Source organism: Lepidochelys kempii, chromosome 9 (assembly GCF_965140285.1).
Source record: "Lepidochelys kempii isolate rLepKem1 chromosome 9, rLepKem1.hap1, whole genome shotgun sequence".
Taxonomy (NCBI): Eukaryota; Metazoa; Chordata; order Testudines; family Cheloniidae; genus Lepidochelys; species Lepidochelys kempii.
Window position 1 is genome coordinate 102184456 of NC_136388.1, and position 23434 is coordinate 102207889.

Here is a 23434-nt window from a genome sequence, read left to right on the forward strand (position 1 = left end):
ACAGATTTATTTGGGCATAAGCTTTCACGGGTTAAAAAACCACTTCTTCAGCTGCATCTGAAGAAGTGTTTTTTTTACCCACAAAAGCTTATGCCCAAATAAATCTGTTAGTCTTTAAGGTGCCACCGGACTCCTCATTGTCTTCCAGATAAGGCAGCGAGCAAGGAGGACATGTTTCAAGAGATGTTCCAATCCTCAGAGGCCAAAAACCAAGAATGCAGGGCATGGAAAGAGAGTTTAAAAGAAAATTATAAAACAGGACAGCAAGGAGAGCCAGGAGTGAATTTTAATGGGCCAGGAGCGGATGATAAAAGTGATGGAGGAGCAAATGGAGATGTTAAAGTCTCTAATCATGCTGCTTGCAGAATTAATGCGTGCTCGTCCCTCCAACCCCCCACAGCTGATACAGAACTGCTTTCCATGCCATCCCCAAACTCCTCCCACACATTCCTTTCAACTTTCCGCCCAACTCAGTACCCTATTCGCTCCACCCCTTCGGACAGCTTCCAAAATGATAGCTGGACTTACAGACAGCAATAAGGGTCTACACTGCCCATCATTGTTATCCCCCTTTCCACCAATCCTTTTGTGTGTGTTGTTAATTGGTATTTAATAAAAACATACTCTCTGAAAGATAACCAATCTTTGTCTCCTACATACGGTGTTTGAATTAATACACAGTTGTAATCTGATCATTTGCTGACTACAAATCATGGTCAGAAATCATCAAAATTTCAAGAAAGGCGGCAAATTAACACAGCATGGCGGAGTGCTGTATAGAAAGACACATTACTGGTGTTCATTGTCAAAATGGTGCCTCAAAGCCTCTCTGATTCAGGTAGCTCCCCATTGTGCCCCTCTAATAGCTCTGGTATCTGGCTGCTCAAAATCAGCCACTAGGCAATTCGCCTCCACACTCCACCCCAGGAGAAACTTTTCACCCTTAGCCTCACAAATATTATTCAGCACACAGCAGGCTGCTATGACCATGGGAATATTTTCTTCATTTGGGTTTAACATGCCATAAAGGCAGCACCAGTGTGCTTTTAATCTGCCAAAGGCACATTCCATGGTCATTCTGCACTTGCTCAGCCTCTTGTTGAAGCGCTCCTTGCTGCTGTCCAGGTTTCCTGAGTAAAAGTTCCTGAGCCATGAGAGTAAAGGGTATGCTCGGTCTTCCAGGATCACCATGGGCATTTCAAAAGACTCCAGTGAAAACTTCTGATCTGAAAAGAAAGTCTCTGCTTACAGCTTTATGTACACGCCAGTGTTCCTGAAGATGCATGTGTCATGGACCTTCCTGGACCATGCCGCATTGATGTCAGTGACACGTCCAGTGATCAACAAGCGCCTGCAATACCATGGAGAGGTACCCCTTTGTACTGATGTACTACGTCACAACATGGTCCGGGGCCAAAATTGGACTCTGCATGCCATCTATCGCCTTGCCGCAGTTAGGGAATCCCACTGCTACAAAGCCATCTACTATTTCACACACATTGCCAACAGTCACAGTCCTTTGTAGCAGGATGTGATTACCTGCCCTGCACACTTGCATTCACGCAGCCCCAATGGTGGACTTCCCAACTCCAAACTGAGTCACGACTGACTGGTAGCAGTCTGTAGTTGCCAGCTTCCACACAGTGATCATCATGCTCTTCTCCACAGAGAGGGCAGCTCTTATTTTGGTGTCCTTGCCCCACAGTGCTGGGCCAAGCTCTGTGCACAGTTCCAGGAAGGTAGCTTTCTGCGTCCAAAAGTTCTGCAGTCACTGCTCATCATCCCACACCTGCATAACAATGCAATCCCACCACGCAGTGCTTGTTTCCCGAGCCCAAAAGCGACGGTCCACCGTGTGCAGCTGCTCCATGAATGTCAAAAGTAATCTGGTGTTGTTTCTTTCCATGGCACACAGCAGGTCAGGCACCTCGGATTCCTGTTAACATTGGATGCTCATGATATATTGCATAATCAGTCGTGATGTGTTCATCTACAGTGACCACAACAGTAGAGAACATTGTAGGGTCCATGCTTTCAGATATGGCAGGTAAACAGTAAATGGGGGAAATTGAAAAATGCTGTGAAATGCAGTTGGAATGGTGGGACAGAAAAAAAGTGCATCATAGGACGTTGATCCCGCATCCATGATACGCTGTGATCCACTCCACCTTCCCACAACTTCTAGCTGCAGAAGGTGTCAAGTAGTCCAGTGGGATAGCTACCCACAGTGCACTGCTCTCACTGTCGATGCTAGAGCAACAACTGCGGACGCGCTCTGCCACAGAAGGAGCGTTGTGTGAACATGCAAAAGTGATGTAATTATACTGGTTTTTGATCGTCGGCATAACTTGCATTGACAAAACTCTGTAGTGTAGACAAGGCCTAAGTGAGAGTGGATTTTATTCAATGAACATGGGCTCATCTCTTGAGCATCATGTTTTAAGCAGTCACTGGCTGTTCACAGCTGGACTAGGCTAACCTGCATGCTGATCACCCAAGTTAACTCTGCAGTGAAAACGCAGCCTTATTCAAGTAAGCAGATCCACTGAAGTCAGTGTGGCTATTGACATAAAGAGTTTGACCCCTTCTGTTTATCATCATAACCCTTGTGCTCATTACTACTACTTCTATCAAGTAACTAAGATGTTACTGTGTGCCTCACAGTCATAATACAGACAGGTTCCTGCCCCACAAGGCAAAAATCAGAGACCACAGAGAAAGGGATCTAACATGCAATCAACAACTGATTCCCTTATTTGTCTTCCTTCCCTGCCAATCCCTCACTGGAATAGTTTGACATACATCAAGGAAAAACAATGGCCAGTTGATGGGATACATGACCACCTGACTGCCTGTGCACATTACCGGCCTCAGTCCTTCTAGCAGTAATTGGTGTGAACACTAACCTGACTCTCACAGCATCAATGGCTTCCTGTTTCCTATGAAGGGTCAGAGCGCTCTTGAGGGCCCTCTTACACACAGAGGGATAATAAGCAGGAGACTCCATCGCTAATGCTTGAAAAACAAAAGAACATGGAGAAGGAAAATTAAAATGAACAAGGTCAGACCTCCCGCACATTGGTCACTGCACTGTTTCAGGGTCCCCTATGATAAATGAATGACTCTAGATTTGTATAACAGAAATGTTATTTCATAAGCAGCAATTGTATTCTTGTCCTGAGGAGCTGCTCAGTACTAGTGACTGCTGGTGCAGAGCACAAGCCAGCATGGCTTTACTTCCTTCTTGTCACAAGATCATAAATGATAGTTGCAGAGCTTAAGAAAATAGGTTCTGTAGTTAATGAGAGGTCTCTGTGTTGACTGGCTATGTCTGCTGCAGCAACACAAAAACAGAGGTGTCCTACATTAACAATGGCTATTTGGTTTTGTTTTACATTTCCTGGCAATACCATGGCTGATTTTAAAAAAAAAAAAAAAAAAAGAGAGAGAAATGCAGAATCTAGGAGTCATTCCCTGATCTACGCTAATAGTTTCAAAATAAGTGAAATGTAAACAATTTGTCATTTGGGTTCTAAGATACTCCCTCACCTTCCTGAAAGCCCATTCTAAATGCTCAAGTTCCAAAAGGCATCGCTAGAGCTTTGCGATGAGGAGACAGAGCAGTACAGCAAATGCCAGGTACAAGCTTCTCCATTATCTTTGGATTTTAAGTCAAGACTGGACATCTTCTGAAGGATCTGCTCTTGCTCAATCAGAAGTTATTGGCCTGGATACAGGAACCACTAGGGGACACTGTCTGGCCTGTGTCAGGCAGGAGGTCAGCCTAGACAATCATAATGGTTCCTTCTGGCCTTAAACTCTATGAAAAGGTTTTGGATTTTTGAGATGGAGGGAGTCTGTAAGGCTCTGACTCACATTCCATATGTATCACCAACAGGTTGATACTTCAAAATATGGAGATCTCTGGGTACTACAGTGATCACAAATACCTCCTCCAGGCAACACAGTATGCCTGGATTTTGCATAGATTTTCACTGCTACAGAGTAATAATCCTACTCACTCCAAATGAAAGAGAAAGAATATCATAAGATGCAGTCATGGCCAAGTTTCTTTACATGACCTTAACAACTATGGAAATGTAAATAGGGCCCTTACAAGCAATGGTTTCTAGAATCTTAGTCTCTATTTGTGGCAGTTCCCACACCAATTCCAGCAGGCTGTCCAGTTCTGGATCATTGAGTTTGGCTCTTGCTTCAAATTCATAAACCAGCAGCAATGTGTCTGTTGGGTCTTTGGAGAAATCTCCTGCAGAGGACACACAGTATTGCCTGTTATTAGTCAATCTGTTATAGTCAGTTTATGAAATGAAGCTGCAAGGTGCAGCTTTGCCCTCAGTACCAGGAAAATCCTTAAACCAAGGCACTGAGACTTAAAAGTAAGGAACAAACTATGAGGTTTAACAACCATGTTTGAACCGCATAAATACATACAGCACAGATTAAACTCCTGAAGTTTTCTCCCGGCATTAATCTGGAGTGAATAATCCTGAGTAAATTACACCTACATAGAGAGGACTACCTCAAAAGCAAGCAACTTTCTTAGGCCTTGGCTACACTTGTGAGTTGGAACGCATTAAATCAGCCTCGGGTGCCCTCACTCCTGAGGTGTCCACACTGGCAAGGCACGTAGAGCGTCCGGACTCTGTGGCTGGAGCACCCCTGGTAATCCACCTCCACGAGAAGCATAACGCTTGCTGTGCCCCGGCTGCAGCGCCGCGGTGCCAGTGTGGACACCCTGGTCTATTAATGCGCTCTTATCAGCCTCCATGAAGTGTCCCACAATGCCTGTTCTAACCACTCTGGTCATCACTTTGAACTCTACTGCCCTGCCCTCAAGCGACCAACCGTCAGACTCGCCCTTTAAATTCTCTTGGAATTTTGAAATTCCCCTTCCTGTTTGCTCAGCCAGGCGTACAGTCCTCTCAGCACATCTTTCCAGGTGACCATGCCTCCAGGTGCCAGGTGATCCCCAGTATGTGTTATGTTGGATCATATTAAAGAAGTTCTGTATTAAAATCACAAATGAGTTTGATTCCCCATAATTTAAATTCCAGGGTATTACTAATTAAGAGGTCTCTTGGTTTTTGGTCTCTTGTTTTTACTGTTTCTCTCCCTCTCTGTGTGAAACTTGCAAGCTGCTAATTGTGTTAGTACATCCTAAGACAGAGTCTGTTCTCAAAGCAATACTTTGTAACAACTACTCACCCAGAGAGAGCAACTCAAAGCGATACTTTGTAACAACAGAAACAACACACAGAGACCCCCCCCCCCCGCTCTTTTGTTGTATTCATCTCGCTTTGTTAACAATTGTGATTAAAATAGAGACAGAGGATGTATGTGGATGGATGCTTGGTGTGGATAATAAATGATCAGGGAGGTACCAGCCTAAGAATCCAGTGTCGATCGGCCGAAGAAGGCGTCAACTGGAAACAACCAGAGGACCCCCGGAGGGCAGACTAGAATCCACCCAACAGCCTCAAGGATGGGAGAACCGAAGAACAAGATAACATCGAGCAGCACGGAGCCGTCAGGAATGTGCCATCTGCTGATTGATTCAGCAACAGCATGATGAAGCAATTCCCATAGACTGGCATAGAAATAAATTCCTAAAAAATGGACTCTAGAAACTGAGAACTTTGGGGTCTGCAAACCAACTTCCAGGAGCATCAGATGCGCATCTGACAAGGCCCTGCTCCCTCCTCATGTCCAGGCCACCTGGCCAGTGGCTTGGCACGAGCAACTCTAAGGCTGGTAACTATGATAACAACCTTGCAGAACCCGTGTGTGTGTATGAATGAATGTGTGAATAAATATGAAATTGAATGGAATGTTATAGCTATAACTAACTGCTGACTATGATTCTTTCTGTATTCACAATAACTGTGGCATTTTGCCTTATCCCCTTTAATAAGATCCTGCTGGTTTTTATTTTATTGGTATAATATATGAAGCAATGGTGAGGTGCTGGACCTCATCACTGTTTGGGGGAGGAAGCTGTCCAGTCCCAGCTACACTCTAGCCGTAGGAATTATGATACCTACGGGCAGATATCAAGGGCCATGATAGAAAGGGGCCATGACCGGGACGCAGTGTAGTGCAGGGTTAAAGTGAAGGAGCTGCGGAATGCCTACCACAAAGCGCGGGAGGCAAACCGCCGCACTGGTGCTGCGCCCATGACCTGCTGTTTCTACAAAGAGCTGGACAAGATACTTGGGGGCGACCCCACCTCCAATTCGAAGAGCACCATGGACACTTCAGAGGCCCTGGCAGCCCAGAGGGCAACAAGGCAGGAGGAGGAAAGTGGGAGTGAGGGTGCTGAGGAGGAGGTGGGTCCAGAGCCAGAGGACAGCCCGGCATCCCTAGATGCATGCAGCCAGGAGCTGTTTTCAAGCCAGGAGGAAGGTAGCCAGTTGCAGCAGACGGTGCTTGTGGAAGAACAAACAGCAGAGGAGGTGCCCAGTAAGCAGCTTTTATTTTGGGTAGGAAGTTGTTCAGTGCAGGCTGTTGGGGCAAGGAGTGTTACAAAAAGAAGGGGTAGGGCTGCGTGCATGCCTAGATGAGGAATAAGGCGTTGATGTGGTCTCTCACATCGTGGTAATCGGCCTCAGTTATCTCACTGAATGTCTCATGCAGAAGCTGGGCAATCCACTTGCACAGGTTCCTTGGTAAAGCTACTGTACTCCTTGTCCCAGTCAGGCTAACATGTCTGCACCACTGTGCCATGCAGGGCTGGGGGGACCACTGTTGCACACAGGCAAGCTGCATAAGGGCCAGGGCGGAAGCACCATTGTAGTTGAAGACCCTCCCTTGCTTCCCAGGTTACTCTCAGCAGCGAGATAGCTTCCAGGACGAACTCCTGTGGAAAATGTGGAGACAGTTTTTAGTATTGGGGCCCTCTGCAGCTGCTGGCTCTCCCCAAGGCAAAGAACCCTAGAGGACAGTGTGGCCCTGAAATAATCAGTCCCCCTTGCCCCGTGGTTACTTACCATTTTGGGGCCCCTGTGGGTTATGTGCGCTCGCTATCTTTGGGACGGGCATTTTCTGCGATTGTGTGCACTGTGCTTGTCTTTAAGTTCAGCCAAATCATTGCTCTGTCTAATGTGAACAATGCTGCCTCTGTTAAGTGTTGCATTTTGGCTTTACAGATGCAACCTTGAGATCCCAGCGGTCCTTGTTATCAACGGCCGAAAGGCTGCAAAGAATCAGGAAGCAGCTGGAAGAAGTAAGGAGGACCTTCTGCATGAAGTCAAAAAGTACAGGAGTGGCGGGAGACCAAAAGGAGGCTCCGCCAGGGGAATGTGGATCACTGGCAACAAACCACGCAGCAGCTCCTAAGCATTATGGACCTCCAAGTGGACTCGATGCAGGCGCTCACAACACTGCAGACAGAGCAGATCCACGCCTGCCCCCCCAATCCCCACTGCAGCCCTTGTCCCAAAACTCTATCCCTTGTGCCCCCATGTCACCACCAACCCACTTTCCCCAACATCTGGTTTCTTATTGCCACCAGCTGCCTCCAACACCTGTAGCTTCACCACCCAGCCCTGCAAACTACAAACCTTACCCACTGCACTCAACCCCCATCACCATGAATTTGAGCCAGCCTGAAGTGCAGCACTCATTACACGGCACTCCAGTGAAAAACAATCAGATTGACATTTGAATATGTGACGCTGTATGGAATATGCAGAACACTGTGATGTTATTGATACCAATATTATAGAATTGCAATGAATCTGACCAGATATGCCGTATAAGGTATCTGTGAAAATGTTATAATTGGCCAAGTATGATAATCTCATTTATATGTTTGCATCACCTTTGTATGATGAGTTATAGATATGTAGGGTACAGCTGTATTTCCAAACTTGTGCTGTATCTGGATGACACTCCCAAACTAGGGTTGCCAGGTGTCTGGTTTTCAACCGGAATGCCTGATCGAAAAGGGATCCTGGTGGCTCTGGTCAGCACCACGCATTTCTGGATCCCTAGCCCAGAGCCTGTAACCCCATCCCAACCCGCTGCCCCAGCCTGGAGCCCCCTCCCGCACCCTGAACCACTCATTTCTGCACCCCCAGCCCAGCACCTGTATCCCCTCCCACACCCCAACCCCCTGCCTCAGCCCAGTCTCCTCTCATACGCTGAATTCCTCGGTTCCACCCCACAGCCTCAAGCAACCTCCTGCACTCCAAATCCCTTATCCCTGGCTCCACCCCAGAGCCAGCACCCTCAGCCAGAACCCTCACCTCCCTGATGCGCCCCAGCCCGGAGCCCCTCCCGCACTCTGAACCCCTCAGCCCCAGCCCGGAGCCCCCTCCTACACCCCAAATCCCTCATCCCTGGCTGCACCCAAGAGCCTATACCCACATCCGGAGCCCTCACCCCCTCCCACACCCCAACCGCTGGAGTCAGTCCAGTGAAAATAAGCAAGTGAGGGTGGGGAGAGTGAGTGACAGAGGGAGAGGGGATGGAGGGAGACTGGGCGGGGCCTTGGAGAAGGGGTGGGGCAGGGCAAGGGTGTTTGGTTTTGTGCAAGTAGAAAGTTGGCAACCCTACCCCAGACAGATTGGCATCAGCAATGCCTAGCCTGTTCGATGGCCCACCAAGGGTCATCAATGGTATAATGAACCTATAGAAAGAAGCCAGGGGCTACACCTTATGAGTCAGCAAGACATGTAGGGGCATGTCTGTGGACACAGAACTCTAAGGCTTTTCCATGCCATGTGCTGTGAAGCTTGTGTTTGGGAAAAAGGAAGTACCTGCCACATGGCAAAAGAATATAAAAAGCAGCTGCATCTTCTCCATTTTGTCTTCATTCCTGCTTTTTACCTCTGGAATAACTTTTCTACAAGCTGAAGCATTGAACAAAGGACTGAATGATCCATCCAAGCTGTGGATGTGTTCCAGAGGGACTTTCAAGCCAGCAAACTCACCAATACTGCTAAGAACCTGATATATGGACTTTGAAGTCTCTGTATGTATCTGATTGATTTACCATTTAAGAACTCTCTTCTTATTTCTTTATAATAAATCTTTCCTGTTAGTAGATTACATTTGAAACTATAGCTGAAAATTGGCCCACTCAGGACACCCAGAAAATAGTCAGCACAAACTTAAGAGCAAACATTATGCCCCACTGCCACCAGGAGATTGCAAAAATAAATTCCCATTCATAAAGGTCCCTGTGGGCTAAGAGGAATATTTGCCAATGTGATACAGTGTGAAAATTAGATGCTTTTGAAAAAAAAAAGTCATTTTAAGAATAAAGAGAACATATTTAGTAAAATGTATTGTTTTTTCTTTGGTGTCATCTTAGAAATTATTCCAGAGTCATCTGTCCTCTTTGCTGGTGCTACTAACTACAACATAATTACAACTCATTACAGTCATCTGGATTTGTAATTTCACTTTTCCTTGGAAACCAGGCAGTCAACATAGTGAGCCAAATTTATCACCACAGTGACTCCACTAAATGTGACCCACTCTAACAGATTCACTTCAGTTCCCACCAGCACTTCAATAAAAGTTGCCCACCCCCAGTTTCACACACTCAGTATGGCAAGTATGTATCTCCTGCTGAAAACTATGTATGTGCCACCCTGAGCTGTTAACTTTTCGAGTGCTGCACAAGATATAGGCTGAATCAGTTCAATTGTGTGATAATCATCGTAAGAAAACATCATGATGCCTATCTGAGTATTGTTTTGTCCTGTGTGTTTCACCCTATCCCAATGGTACTGAAGGGGTTAATTAACTGCATATAAAACAGTACCTGTAGATTTTACACTGCATGTGCAAAGGGACTCATCAAAAGAGAAAAGGGACTTATCAAAAGCGTAAACAGCGAGGTGGCAAAGTTTGCAGATGATGCTAAACTGCTCAAGATAGTTAAGACCAAAGCAGACTGTGAAGAACTTCAGAAAGCTCTCACAAAACTAAGTGATTGGGCAACAAAATGGCAAATGAAATTTAATGTGGATAAATGTAAAGTAATGCACAGTGGAAAAAATAATCCCACCTATACATACAATACAATGAGGGCTAATTTAGCTACAGCTAATCAGGAGAAAGATCTTGGAGTCATCATGGATAGTTCTCTGACGACGTCCACGCAGTGTGCAGCGGCAGTCAAAAAAGCAAGCAGGATGTTAGGAATCATTTAAAAAGGGATAGAGAATAAGACGGAGAATATCTTATTGCCCTTGTATAAATCCATGGCACGCCCACATCTTGAATACAGCATACAGATGTGGTCTCCTCATCTCAAAAAAGATATACTAGCATTAGAAAAGGTTCAGAAAAGGGTAACTAAAATGATTAGGGGTTTGGATCGGGTCCCATATGAGGAGAGATTAAAGAGGCTAGGACTTTTCAGCTTGGAAAAGAGGAGGTTAAGGGGGGATATGATAGAGGTCTATAAAATCATGAGTGGTGTGGAGAAAGTGAAAAAGGAAAAGTGATTTACTTGTTCCTATAATATAAGAATAAGGGGTCAGCAAATGAAATTAATGGGCAACAGGTTTAAAACAAATAAAAGGAAGTTCTTCTTCACACAGCGCACAGTCAACCGGTGGAACTCCTTGTCTGAGGAGGTTGTGAAGGTTAGGACTATAACAGGGTTTAAAAGAGAACTGGATAAATTCATGGAGGCTAAGTCTATTAATGGCTATTAGCTGGGATGGGTAAGGAATGGTGTCCCTAGCCTCTGTTTGTCAGAGGGTGGAGATGGCTGGCAGAAGAGAGATCACTTATGAAAATCCAGGAATACTTGCCGCCATGTAGGTACACACAGAAAGTTGAGAGTGACTCAAGTTACTCAGGTTAATGGAAAGCAGACATATAACAAACCCTGTCACTGGCTGGTGGTAATGAAAAGAGGCAGGGCTGAACCATATAAATATGCCTCTTCCTACTTAGAGGAGCTCAGGTTCAGGTCAAGTTAGAGCCTGGGAGAAGAGAAGAGGGATTCATTCTCAGTCCGGAGAGGGCTGCATACTGAAATACCTGTCCTGTTCATAAAGTTACTTTTCCCATCTGCACTATAACTATGTTGAGCATTTTAGTGCCCCATAATGAGCCTGCAATGGCAAGAGAAAGTTTACACTAACATCTTATCCTTATTCTATTATCTTCAAGAAAACAACACATGAACCCACACAAGTTTTTCTTTTAGAATCATAGAATATCAGGGTTGGAAGGGACCTCAAGAGGTCATCTAGTTCAATGCACTGCTCAAAGCAGGACCAATCCCCAATTTTTGCCCCAGATCCCTAAATGGCCCCCTCAAGGATTAAACTCACAACCCTGGGTTTAGAAGGCCAATACTCAAATCACTAAGCTATCCCGCCCCCCAGAGCCTTCCTGTATGCTCTTCCTGCTGGAGATCCAGAGAAGAAAAGGCATCAGACAGTTCTCTGACTTTTGGTACAGTACCTAATCCATGAATTTGAATCCTAATGTGCCACTTCAGTTAAATTGGGAAATCTAGGCATTTTTTCTCCTGTTAAACTGCACAGTGCAAGGAAACAGGTTTGGCAGAGTAAACTTTTGTTTTAAAGAACCTGGGAATTTTTGTACAGGCTGCTCTAGTCATTGGCTCTAAGTACTGCTATACTACATAATCAAACAGAATTTCTAACTTACCTGTTAGCTTCAGAACATTCCAGATTTCCCTGCATGCCTGGATGTGATGAAGGGCCTGAGACAGAAGCTCAATCTATTTTGTAAAATTAATACATTATTTTTAAACTATGTTTTTAAAAAGAAACATGAATATAAATCTCACAGCAAACTACAGTAGAGAAGCCTCCAGAGTACCTGGCTACATAATAAGTGAAAAGCCAGGCTAACTCTAATGCATCATCTGCACCCAGTTTTCTTTTTCTTCTTCTTTAGGAGAGACCGCTACACCCCATTCAAAGCATCAAGGATCCATCACACTTGAGGCTCCATTGGTCCAGGCACATAGCACTAAGACGACTCTAAGGGACATGGCTTATATGAACCATCAGCCAGAAAACATTGCTACTGAGTGCAAGACATTCTCAAAAAAGTTGAACATTCCTGTCTATGCAGTACAATGATTGCAGCCTGTCTAGTGAGTAAGAGACCGGTATCAGACACTGAACCCAAGTTCCCAGCACAGCAGTAGCACAGGGCACGATAATCTGACCAGGAATGAGAAATTGAACATCAGGCCCCTTGGCAGAGTAACAGAGGGCATTATCACCTATATTTGTACCGGAAATCAAACCCTGGAATCCAGAATGGTATTATGACCTGACACCATACATAGTTGTAAGAAGGGCCATGCATAGGTTGCAAACAAAATGAGAGCAACTAGCAGCACTGGTCTGTTCTGCATGGCTGGGCTCTCACTCCTTGTCAAAGAGGTGCAAAGGCAAGAGCGTAGTGTCACAATTAGGACTAGTACTCATAGGACAGTCACTCCCAGAGTGTTTTTAAAAAAGAAACCTATTTCTGTGCAGTGTTCTCTGCAGAAAAGACAGAGGCCCAAGCACTGAACCCTGCTCAGCAAACTTTTGCACTTATCACCACTCAACAGATTTCTGTACTTCTTCCACAACCTATTAATCTAAATATTCTCCTCCAGGATGTGTGTATGCATCAGAAAATAAAAACTGTGACCTTCATAATATTCACATCACCACCTCAGCAACTGCATAATCCTACTGCTATAGTCTTAATCTTCCTGTTCCACCCTGGTTTGTCATCACCCCTTCATACATGTTATCTTAATGTAGATTGTAATGTAAACTCCTTGGGGCAGGGACACTGGCCCAGATCCTCTGATAGTGTACATCCATTTAGCTCCATTGAAGTCAACAAAATCAATTTACAGCAGCTGAGAATTTGGTCCAATATCTTATATCGGTTGTAAAGCAACATGAAAATTTACTCTATATTGTGAAAGGATTGTATTTTCAAGCTCCCATCCTACGTGAAATAACTGAGAATTATAAAACACCGAAAGAAGCTATGTTTAGGGTACATTAAAAGCCAGATGTTCACCTGCCCCATATGTAAAGGGCCAGCACTCTACCTGTTCAGTGAGTGTTAAACTGCATCGCCCCATTTCCAGATCAACTGCTGCAGCCAACAGCAAGCATGTCTTCTGGGCAATCAGAACAGCTGTATCAGATGGACAAAACTGGGAGAACTAAAACAGAAACATGAATAGTCAGCGAGGATACTGCCAGGTCACGGCTAGCAATCAACAAAGAAAGAAACATTTTCTACTGCAGTGATAGAAAGAAAGTAGTTTACTTATCATTTCCATTTTTCCTTTATCTCCCACTGTTTGTGACACTTTTCCAGAGGCTCAAGTACCATTTCCTTCCTTCCCACTCATCTTTTTCCACCTGGAGAGCACTGATTACATCACTTCCGTTGAAGCTGACCCTTCTGGGCCTTTCTGTTTTGTCCTGGGTTTATACAACAGCAGCAGCAATGCTGACAGCACAACTGGGGGACACATTTTACTTAAAGGGACACTAGGCGGGTGAGGATTATCTTCTATTGGAACAACCTCTGCTGGTCAGAGAGACAAAATTTCAAGCTTACACAGAGCTCTTCTTCAGGTTCACTTTAGCAAAGCTTCTGATATGGTCTCCCACAGTATCCTTGCCAGCAAGTTAAAGTAGTATGGGCTGGATGAATGGACTATAAGGTGGATAGAAAGCTGGCTAGATCATCGGGCTCAACGGGTAGTGATCAATGCTCCCATGTCTAGTTGGCAGCCGGTATCAAGCGGAGTGTCCCAAGGGTCGGTCCTGGGGCCGGTTTTGTTCAATATCTTCATTAATGATCTGGAGGATGGTGTGGATTTCACCCTCAGCAAGTTTGCAGATGACACTAAACTGGGAGGAGTGGTAGATATGCTGGAGGGTAGGGATAGGATACAGAGGGACCTAGACAAATTGGAGGATTGGGCCAAAAGAAATCTGATGAGGTTCAACAAGGACAAGTGCAGAGTCCTGCACTTAGGATGGAAGAATCCCATGCACTGCTACAGACTAGGGACTGAATGGCTCGGCAGCAGTTCTGCAGAAAAGGACCTACGGGTTACAGTGGACGAGAAGCTGGATATGAGTCAACAGTGTGCCCTTGTTGCCAAGAAGGCTAACGGCATTTTGGGCTGTATAAGTAGGGGCACTGCCAGCAGATCGAGGGATGTGATCGTTCCCCTCTATTCAACATTGGTGAGGCCTCATCTGGAGTACTGTGTCCAGATTTGGGCCCCACACCACAAGAAGGATGTGGAAAAATTGGAAAGCGTCCAGCGGAGGGCAACAAAAATGATTAGGGGACTGGAACACATGATTTATGAGGAGAGGCTGAGGGAACTGGGATTATTTAGTCTGCAGAAGAGAAGAATGAGGGGGGATTTGATAGCTGCTTTCAACTACCTGAAAAGGATGGATCTAGACTGTTCTCAGTGGTAGCAGATGACAGAACAAGGAGTAATGGTCTCAAGTTTCAGTGGGGGAGGTTTAGGTTGGATATTAGGAAAAACATTTTCACTAGGAAGGTGGCGAAGCACTGGAATGCGTTACCTAGGGAGGTGGTGGAACCTCCTTCCTTTGAGGTTTTGAAGGTCAGGCTTGACAAAGCCGTGGCTGGGATAATTTAGTTGAGGATTGGTCCTGCTTTGAGCACGGGGTTGGACTAGATGACCTCCTGAGGTCCCTTCCAACCCTGATATTCTATGATTCTATAATTCTAGGCTCGAAAGCTTGTCTCTCTCACCAACAGCAGTTGGTCCAATAAAAGATATTACCTCACCCACCTTGTCTCTCTAATATCCTGGAACCAACAAGGCTATAACATCACATACATTAAATGGATACTCTCAATCATTCTTTTATATTTTTCCTGTATTGCTAGCTCTCAAAATCACTTTCTCCTTTTCTGATGGACAGACATTGTTTTTTCCCATGGTCTGTATAGAGCTGAAATTAACAGACATTTTTTGTTTACAGGAACATTGTACAACCTCCAAATATGCCTTCCCATTCTGAAAATGGCAACACTTATTTTAAACGTGTCTCTACTACGCAAAAGGCTCCCACCTCCCAAAGAAGGGAGTTTATGGAGGAGATGGTATGATGGGATAACATGCTTTTGGTAATTAAATATTTATGGTAAATAGGCCCAATGGCCTGTGATGGGATATTAGATGGGGTGAGATCTGAGTTACCCAGGAAAAATTTTTCTGTAGTATTTGGCTGGTGAATCTTGCCCATATGCTCAGGGTTTAGCTGATCGCCATATCTGGGGTCGGGAAGGAATTTTCCTCCAGGGCAGATTGGAAGAGGCCCTGGAGGTTTTTCGCCTTCCTCTGTAGCCTGGGGTACGGGTCACTTGCTGGAGGATTCTCTGCTCCTTGAAGTCTTTAAACCACGATTTGAGGACTTCAATAGCTCAGACATAGGTGAGAGGTTTTTCGCAGGAGTGGTGGGTGAAATTCTGTGGCCTGCGTTGTGCAGGAGGTCAGACTAGATGATCATAATGGTCCCTTCTGACCTAAATATCTATGAATCTATGACTCTAAGGGCTGTATGTGCGGATCTGGCAAGTCTCACTATTTCCAGGGGAAACTCCCTGATTTTGAATTTATTTTAAGACAGATTTTAAAGTCTTTAGGCCAGATTCTGATCTGTTAGAACAGTGAAAATCTGGAATAACTCTAATGATTTCAATAAAATTACGCCAGATTTAGACTAGTGTAAATAAGTTTAATCCAAACTTTCTCTCTCTCTCTTATGTTGATGGATATTAATTCAGTCACTTTTTAAGGCACTCAACCCTTTGTTCCCACAATGCCTTAGAGCCTAAAGTCTGGGATGAGGGCCAAAACTACAATACAATAAAATTGCATAGGTAAGGTTCATCTGTGAAAGAGACAGAACTTTCTCAGGGGCCAATATCGAACTGTGGAACATACACCCACAGGCACTAAAGACCATCATAACCCTCACTATCCTTCCACTCCTGGTGCAAGGTACAATTCTACCTGCCTTGTTAATATAAACAGAGAGCACAGTGTACATTTAATATATTACATTACTTTGAAGAAAAGAAATAACCCCCAGACACAGAAACTCTCCTCCCTGGGGAGAGGAATACAGAAAGAATGAACCACACATGACAGGGTCTAGTCACATCGCTTACCACACTTCTGGAAGATGCTCAATTACTACTATGATGAGGGATATATTACAACCTGAACAGAATTCAAATATGTGATTCACTGAGAATTTTGAAATCTCCCAGCCTGACATCCCTACAATAGTCTGAAAATCAGAGTCTTTTGAAGATGCAATGAAAACTAATCTTCGATGGGACTCTGACTGTCACACACATGCTGTGCCTGCACTAGGAGGTGCTGGAGAAGGACACATTTATCACAACATTTTGGGCGGTAAGTACACAGATACTGCATGTCCATTTATCCCAGAAGGGGTTGGACATTACAGTAACTGCGGGAGTTCACACTATTTCAAACCTCCACCAAATAGCAGCTCTTCCGATGAAGTGAGCTGTAGCTCACGAAAGCTTATGCTCAAATAAATTTGTTAGTCTATAAGGTGCCACAAGTCCTCCTTTTCTTTTTGTGGATACAGACTAACACGGCTGCTACTCTGAAACCTTAAATTATTCAGTAAGTCTAAGATATCTAGAAATATCCTTCCCCTCATAGATTTGGGGCTTAAACTACATGTCTGTGTTCTTCTCATTGACAGCTTTTCCCAGCTAAAGAAGCCCTTGTTTGCCCACCTTTACTGGTAGAACAGATAATGTTGCACTTGCTCTGAAATCAGGATTGACAGATGGTTGTGTAGTTTTGAAGATTAAACAGTATTCCTAGAACCCTGCTTTTAGCTTCAGCCTCAAGTCACAAGTGTTCAGGTAGCTGGCTGGGATGAACCTGTCCTGTACAGAACCCAGTTCTACAGAGAGGAGTTGTTTATAGACCAGACTTCAGGTAATTGTAATACAACATATTTCTGGTATATTTTATACATAACGAAGTGTAAGTTTATTTGGATAATTACAGGAGTATGAATAAAGAGAGGTTACTCACCTTGTACAGTACGTGGATTTCTTTGAGACATGTCCCTGTGGACGCAGCACTTCGGGCGTACTCACACCCCAGGCGCCTTTAATCAGAGAGTTTTGGTGATAGTGCCGATTCGGCCTGTGCATGTGCCCTACGCTTCCTCATCCCCCACTCTGAGGCTATACAGGGCTGCCCGGGCGAACCGCCCTCAGCTCCTTCTCTACTATGATGCCCCCAGAGGATTCTCCAAAACAGAGAATAAGGAGGATGGGTAGTGGAGCGCGCGTAGAGGGACACATCTCCAGTTACTGCACAGGGTGAGTAACCTCTCCTTCTTTCAGGAGGGCCCCTACGGTGCTTACCAAGGTGATTACTGAGCAGTACCCCAGGCTGGAGAGGGGAACTTCAGAGCCAAGTCAAGACTCAAGACAACCCAGCATTTCCAACAGCAGCATCTAGAAGACTAAACCACTGAATAATGGTTGAAGAAGGTATGTATGTAAGACCAAATAGTAGCCTTACAAAATGTCCAGAATAGAGACATTCTTGTGTAATACCATAGAAGTAGATAGAGATCTTGTGGAACAGGCCAAAACTCTAGAAGGAACCTATATATCTGACGATTTATAGCACAATATGATATAGTCAGAGATCCACCTAGAGAGTCTCTGGGTGGAAATCGCCAAACCTTTGGATCTATCTGCAATAGCCACAAACAGTCTGGGTGATTTCCTGAGTGATTTAGTTTTGTCTACATAAAAGCCTACCACCCTCCTAACATTCAAAGTGTGCAAAACTGCCTCCTCTCTCATCTGATGAGGCTTGGGGAAAAAACAGAAGGTGGATAACCTGGTTGATGCGAAATTTATATGACATGTTGGGTAAAAATGTAGGGTGTGGGCATAATGAAACTTTATCCTTGGAAAATACTATAAAATGGAGAATCTGCCATAGAAACCCTATTTCTCCCACCCTACAAGCTGAGGTGAAAGCAACCAAAAATGCTGTCTAAAAGATAAACTGATGAGGAAAGATGTAGCCATTGGCTCAAAAGGAGGCCTCATATGGCATTTAAGTACTAAATTCAAATCCCAGAAAGGTGTGGGTTTCTTAACTAGGTGAAAAATGTTCCCCAATCCTCTAAGAACCCTTACAGTTGTAGGATGGGTAAAGAATGAGAATCCCTCAGCTACTAAACGAAAAGCTGTTATAGTCAAGTGGACCCAGATAGAGTTCATAGATAATTCCATCTTTTTAGCTGTAGGCGCTAATCAAGGACTGATTGAGAGAGAAGAATAAACCGAAGGAACACCTCACTGGACACACCACAGGCTGAATCTTTTCCACTTGCGGAGATAAGTGTACTTTGTGGACTCTTTCCCACTGTTCAATTATACCTGTTTACCTTCTTGGAGCAAGTTGATTCTAGTCCCATGAACCATCAAGGAGCCAAGCTTTGAGGTGAAGTATCTTCAGGTTGGGATGAAAAGTACAGCCGGTGCCGTGGGAAAGAAGATGAGGAATGGAGGGGAGGCTGATCACCTGACAGTCACCTAGGTGAATCAGGTAAGGATACCATCTCTGTCTTGGACATGTTGGGACTATTAAAATAGAATCACAGAATCATAGAATATCAGGGTTGGAAGGGACCTCAGGAGGTCATCTAGTCCAACCCCCTGCTCAAAGCATATAATTCTGGCTTTGTTGTGTTTGATCTTGCTGATCACTTTCAGAATAAATGGTTCTGGGGGAAAAGCATATAGAAGGTTTCTTGTCCATGGAAGGAGGAAGGCACCTCCCAAAGAGAGAGTACCCAAGTTCCCCCTTGAAAACATTTTTTTGCATTTCTTGTTGATCACCATGGCAAAGAGGTCTATTTCGGGGGGGGAACCCAAGTCTGAAAAATTTGACTGAGAATTTGAGGATTCAACTCGCATTTGTAGTTCTGGGAGAAATGCCTACCAAGGTCATCTGCTAAGCTGGTCTGTATCCCCAGAAGGTAAGTTGCCAAAATAAGGATGGAAATGGCTATGCATCATTTGCAGAACTTTACCTCTTTGGCACAAAGGGAAGGGGACCTGGCTCCTCCATATCTGTTGATATAGAACATGCCAACTATGTTGTCTGTCAGAATCTTTATAGATTTGTTCCTGATTACAGGCAGGAAACAGATATAGGCATTCCTGACTGCCCTCAGTTTAAGGAGGTTGGCGTGTAGTCACGTCTCTTGGGCAGACCATTTGCCCTGGGTGGTGAGGGTTCCCAAATGTGTCCCCAACCCATCAGGGATGCATCCATTGTTACGCTGATAGAGGGAGTAAGTAAAACTAACAGAATCCCCATGCAGACATTGTCTGGGTCCCTTCAAAAATTGAGAGAGCCTTGTACCTGATGAGGGACCAACACTAATTTGCTCATACTGTGTTTGTTCAGAGTATAAACAGTACTGAACCACGTCTGGAAGCTGGCATATGGCATCACAAAGGTGCAGGCTGCCATGGGTCTGAGTAATTAAAGACAACTTCTTATTGATGTCTGTAGACTGACTTGAATCTTTGAGATGAGATTTTCTAATGTCAAGAATTTGTTGGAGGGAAGATAAGCCCTGTCTGAAATAGTGCCCAAGGAGACTCCCATGAACTCTATTCTTTCTACTGGGCTCAGAATGGATTTCTCAATGTTGAGCTGCAACCCTAGCTCATGGAATAGGGCCTCATCATCTTTATGGTGTCAAAGACCTCATTGTAAGACTAGCTCTTGAGTAGCCAGTTGCCAAAGTATGGAAAAACTATAATTTCCCGATGTCAGAGGTAAGCTGTGACCACCTCCAGCACTGCTGAGAATGCTTTTGGGGCAGACAAAAGGCCGAATGGGAGTACTCAATACTAAAAGTCATTCTGGCCTACTGAAAAGTACAGGAATCATTTGTGAGACAGGTGAATTGCAATATGAAAATAAGCATCCTATTATGATCGAGGGTCATAAACCATTTTCCTGGTTCTAATGACAGAATTACAGCTGTGCCGGATACCATCCTGAATTTTTGAGACCTAACAAAATTGTTGGGGACTCTTAGGGCTACTCTACACTCACAATGCTAAAGCGCTGCTGTGACCGCGTTTTAATGTGGCTTGTGTAGTCACTGCAGAGTGCTGGGAGAGAGGTCTCCCAGCACTCTAAAAAACCCAGCTCCACGAGGGGCGTAGCTACCAGCGCTGGGAGCGCGGCTCCCAGCGCTAGTGCACTGTCCACACTGATGCTTTCCAGCACTGAAACTTGCTGCGCTCAGGGGGTGTTTTTTTACACCCCTGAGCGAGAAAGTTGCAGTGCTGTAAAGTGCCAGTGTAGACAAGCCCTTAGATCAGGGGTCTCAAACTCAAATGACCACGAGGGCCACATGAGGACTAGTACATTGGCCCAAGGGCCGCATTACTGACATCTCCGCACACGTCACCCTCGGCCCTGCCCCCACTCAACCCCTTTCATGAGGCCCCACCCCTGCCCCGCCTCTTCCCACCCCTTCCCTGCCCCCATTCCAACCCCTTCCCTGAAATCCCCACCCCAACTCCACCCCCTCCTCCACCACCTGCAGGAGGGGTGTGGCGGGGGCTCAGTGCAGGGAGTTGGGGTGTGGGGTGCAGGAGGGTTGAGGGGTGCAGCAGGGGGTCAGGGTGCAGGGTGTGGCAGGGAGCTCAGGGCAGAGGATTGGGGTGCAGGGAGCAGCAGGGGGCTCAGGGCAGGGGGTCAGGGTGCAGGAGGGGTGTGGGGTGCAGCAGGGGGCTCAGGGCAGGGGGTCAGGGTGCAGGAGGGGTGCGGCGGGGGCTCAGGGCAGGGGGTCGGGCTGCAGGAGGGGTGTGGGGTGCAGCAGGGGGCTCAGGGCAGAGGGTTCGGCTGCAAGAAGGGTTCGGGGGGCGGGCTTTGGCCCGGTGCGCACCAGGGGCAGGGCAGGTTCCCTGCCTGCTCCCATGCCACTCCGGGAAGCAGCCAGAACCTGTGGGGGGGCCACAGGGGTCTATGCGTTGCTGTTGCTTCCAGGCACCGTCCCCAGCAGCTCCCATAGGCCAATGGGAGCTGCTGGGGGCGGTGCCTGGAGCAAGAGCAACACACAGACCCCGGGCACCCCCTTCCCCCAGGTCCCAGCCACTTCCTGGAGCGGTGTGGGGGCAGGACAGGCAGGCAGGGAACCTGCCCTGCCCCCGGTGCGTGTCGGGCTGGAGCCTCTCTAGGTAAACATTGGGGGGTGGGGACTGCGGGGAGCTGGCGGGCAGCAGGAAATAGCCCCGCGGGCCGCATGTTTGAGACCCCTGCCTTAGATCTAAAATGACTCTCTGCCCCTCTGTTCTTTTTCAGGAAGTGGTTAGAAAGTGGTTAAAATAAAACCCCTTCCCTCTGTGCTGAACAGGAACTGGTTCTACAGCACCCATTTGTAGAAGTGAGTCAACTTCTTGCTTTAACAGGGGCTCATGAGAGGGCTCCCAGCAGAGGGACAGGGAAGGGAACTGGGTATAGGGGAGGGAGGTAAAATGGATAGCATACCTAATCTTATAACCTCCAGCACCCATTTGTCCAATGTGAGTCTCTCCTATGCAGAAAGAAAGTGGAGAGATGGTTTCCAAAAGGTGAAAGACGAGTAAAATAGTATACACGCATCTCAGTGTTGTGGGATAGTTTCAGGACCTTGACCAGGCCATTAAAAGTAGTGCTTAAGTGACGATGATGGTTCAGCAGCAGGCATATAGGGAGCAAGTGGTTCCTTTCTCTGGAATCTCAATTTTTTCTTATGCAGTTCATACAGTCTCTGGGATCCTGAGAATGAAGCATGCTGGGATCTTTGAGCCATCTGGGATCTACTAAACCTTCGTTTGTTTGTAGATCTGTAAATCCCGAGAGATCTCAGCATGGCTCTGGAATCCTTAAAAGTATGCAGCAAATCATCAGAGAACTCAGAAAACAGTTTGAGACCACTGAAGGGAAGGTCCTCAACAGTGTTTAGGACCTCCCTTGAGAATCCAGACATATGGAGCCAGGATGCCCTCTTCATGATTACTGCAGTAGAGATGGATTGAGCGGCAGCGTCGAATGTATCCAACGAGACGTAGCAATGTTCTAGCTAACAGATGACACGAGTCAATAATAGCCTGAAACTGGTCATGCTGATCACCCGGCAAATGCTCAATAAAAGTGATGAATTTGGCATAATTTGAGTGTATGGTATTTAGCCATAAAAACTTAAGAGTTGATGATCCTAAATTGAAGAGTCATGGATGAGTAGGTCTTTCTGCCAAATAGATGGAGGCATTTTTGGTCCTTATCATATGGTGTGGCCTTTGCATAATGTTGTCTGGCACATTTGTTCACTGCTGCAGGGAGTTCAGAGTTGGACGGATGAACAGAAATTCAGAGTCTTTAGCTGGGACATATTATTTCTTATTGGCCCATTTACAGATCAGCAGAATTGTTGCAGCAGTCCGCCAGATGGATTTTGCAGGATCCATCAGAGCCTCATTAATAGGCAGGGCAACTCGGGTAGAGGCAGTCCACTGGGGGATGTCCAGAAGCTTATGTTGTGACTCCATGACTTCTTCCAAGAGAATATGGAGGGACTCCGCAACATGCTTCATTAACTATTGGACATGTGTGAAGTCATCAGTCACAGTCAGTGGGGAAGCATAGCCACTTCATTGGGGAAGATGAAGAAATATTTGTTTGGGGAGTTCCCTCTTTCTCTACCCTAGCCTCCTGCTAAAAGATTTTTGTGCCTGAGGTAATGGAGGAGGCACAGCTTGAGTAGGGGAGCATGTCACTCTGTATTCCCCATGAGAGAGACGAGGGGCATGGGATAATTGCTGAGGATATGTCGCCCAGTGATCCCAATATGGCCACTGGAGAGGTCCAAAAGGCACTGGTGATGGCATCACCTGGTGCTTGAACCAGGTCGGGGGAACATGGGGCTGTCTTTGGTGCAACTCCCCCATCTTCTCAAAAGTGCCAGGATAGAAATCCCTTGTCTGAAGTGTCAGAGGAATCCTAGATCAAAATATTCAAATTGGAGGAAAATTCCTCCTCTTCAAGAAGGGGAGTTCCAGCATACTCTGCAAGTGAGAATCAAGTGGTACTGGAGAAATGTCCCACATTGGTGACTGGGCTTGTCTCGGTACCAATAATCTCTCAGTACCAACTAACAAGGGAAACTCCAGCTCCTCCGAAACAAACAGATCCAGCAAGAATCCAAACTTGTTCTGTTGTCGGTACCGAGAATATATGCTGCTCTGGCAAGTCCACTCCAGTCAAAGTGGACAATACCAATGAGAATGCCTTGGGGGGTGCCAA

General features: G+C 45.8%; 1 protein-coding gene across 3 annotated transcripts in view; it reads right to left on the minus strand.

Annotated features, from left to right (window-relative positions):
• Window positions 1–23434, minus strand: part of TEX11 (testis expressed 11) — a 147858-nt gene that overhangs the window by 16640 nt on the left and 107784 nt on the right. For all 3 annotated transcript variants that reach the window (XM_078854303.1, XM_073358618.1, XM_073358617.1), the window contains 4 exons: window positions 13085–13201; window positions 11665–11737; window positions 4118–4267; window positions 2907–3015 (listed from right to left, as the gene is read on the minus strand). In XM_078854303.1, coding sequence (XP_078710429.1) covers window positions 2907–3015; window positions 4118–4267; window positions 11665–11737; window positions 13085–13201 — 449 coding nt within the window. The remainder of the gene's footprint in view (window positions 1–2906; window positions 3016–4117; window positions 4268–11664; window positions 11738–13084; window positions 13202–23434) is intronic.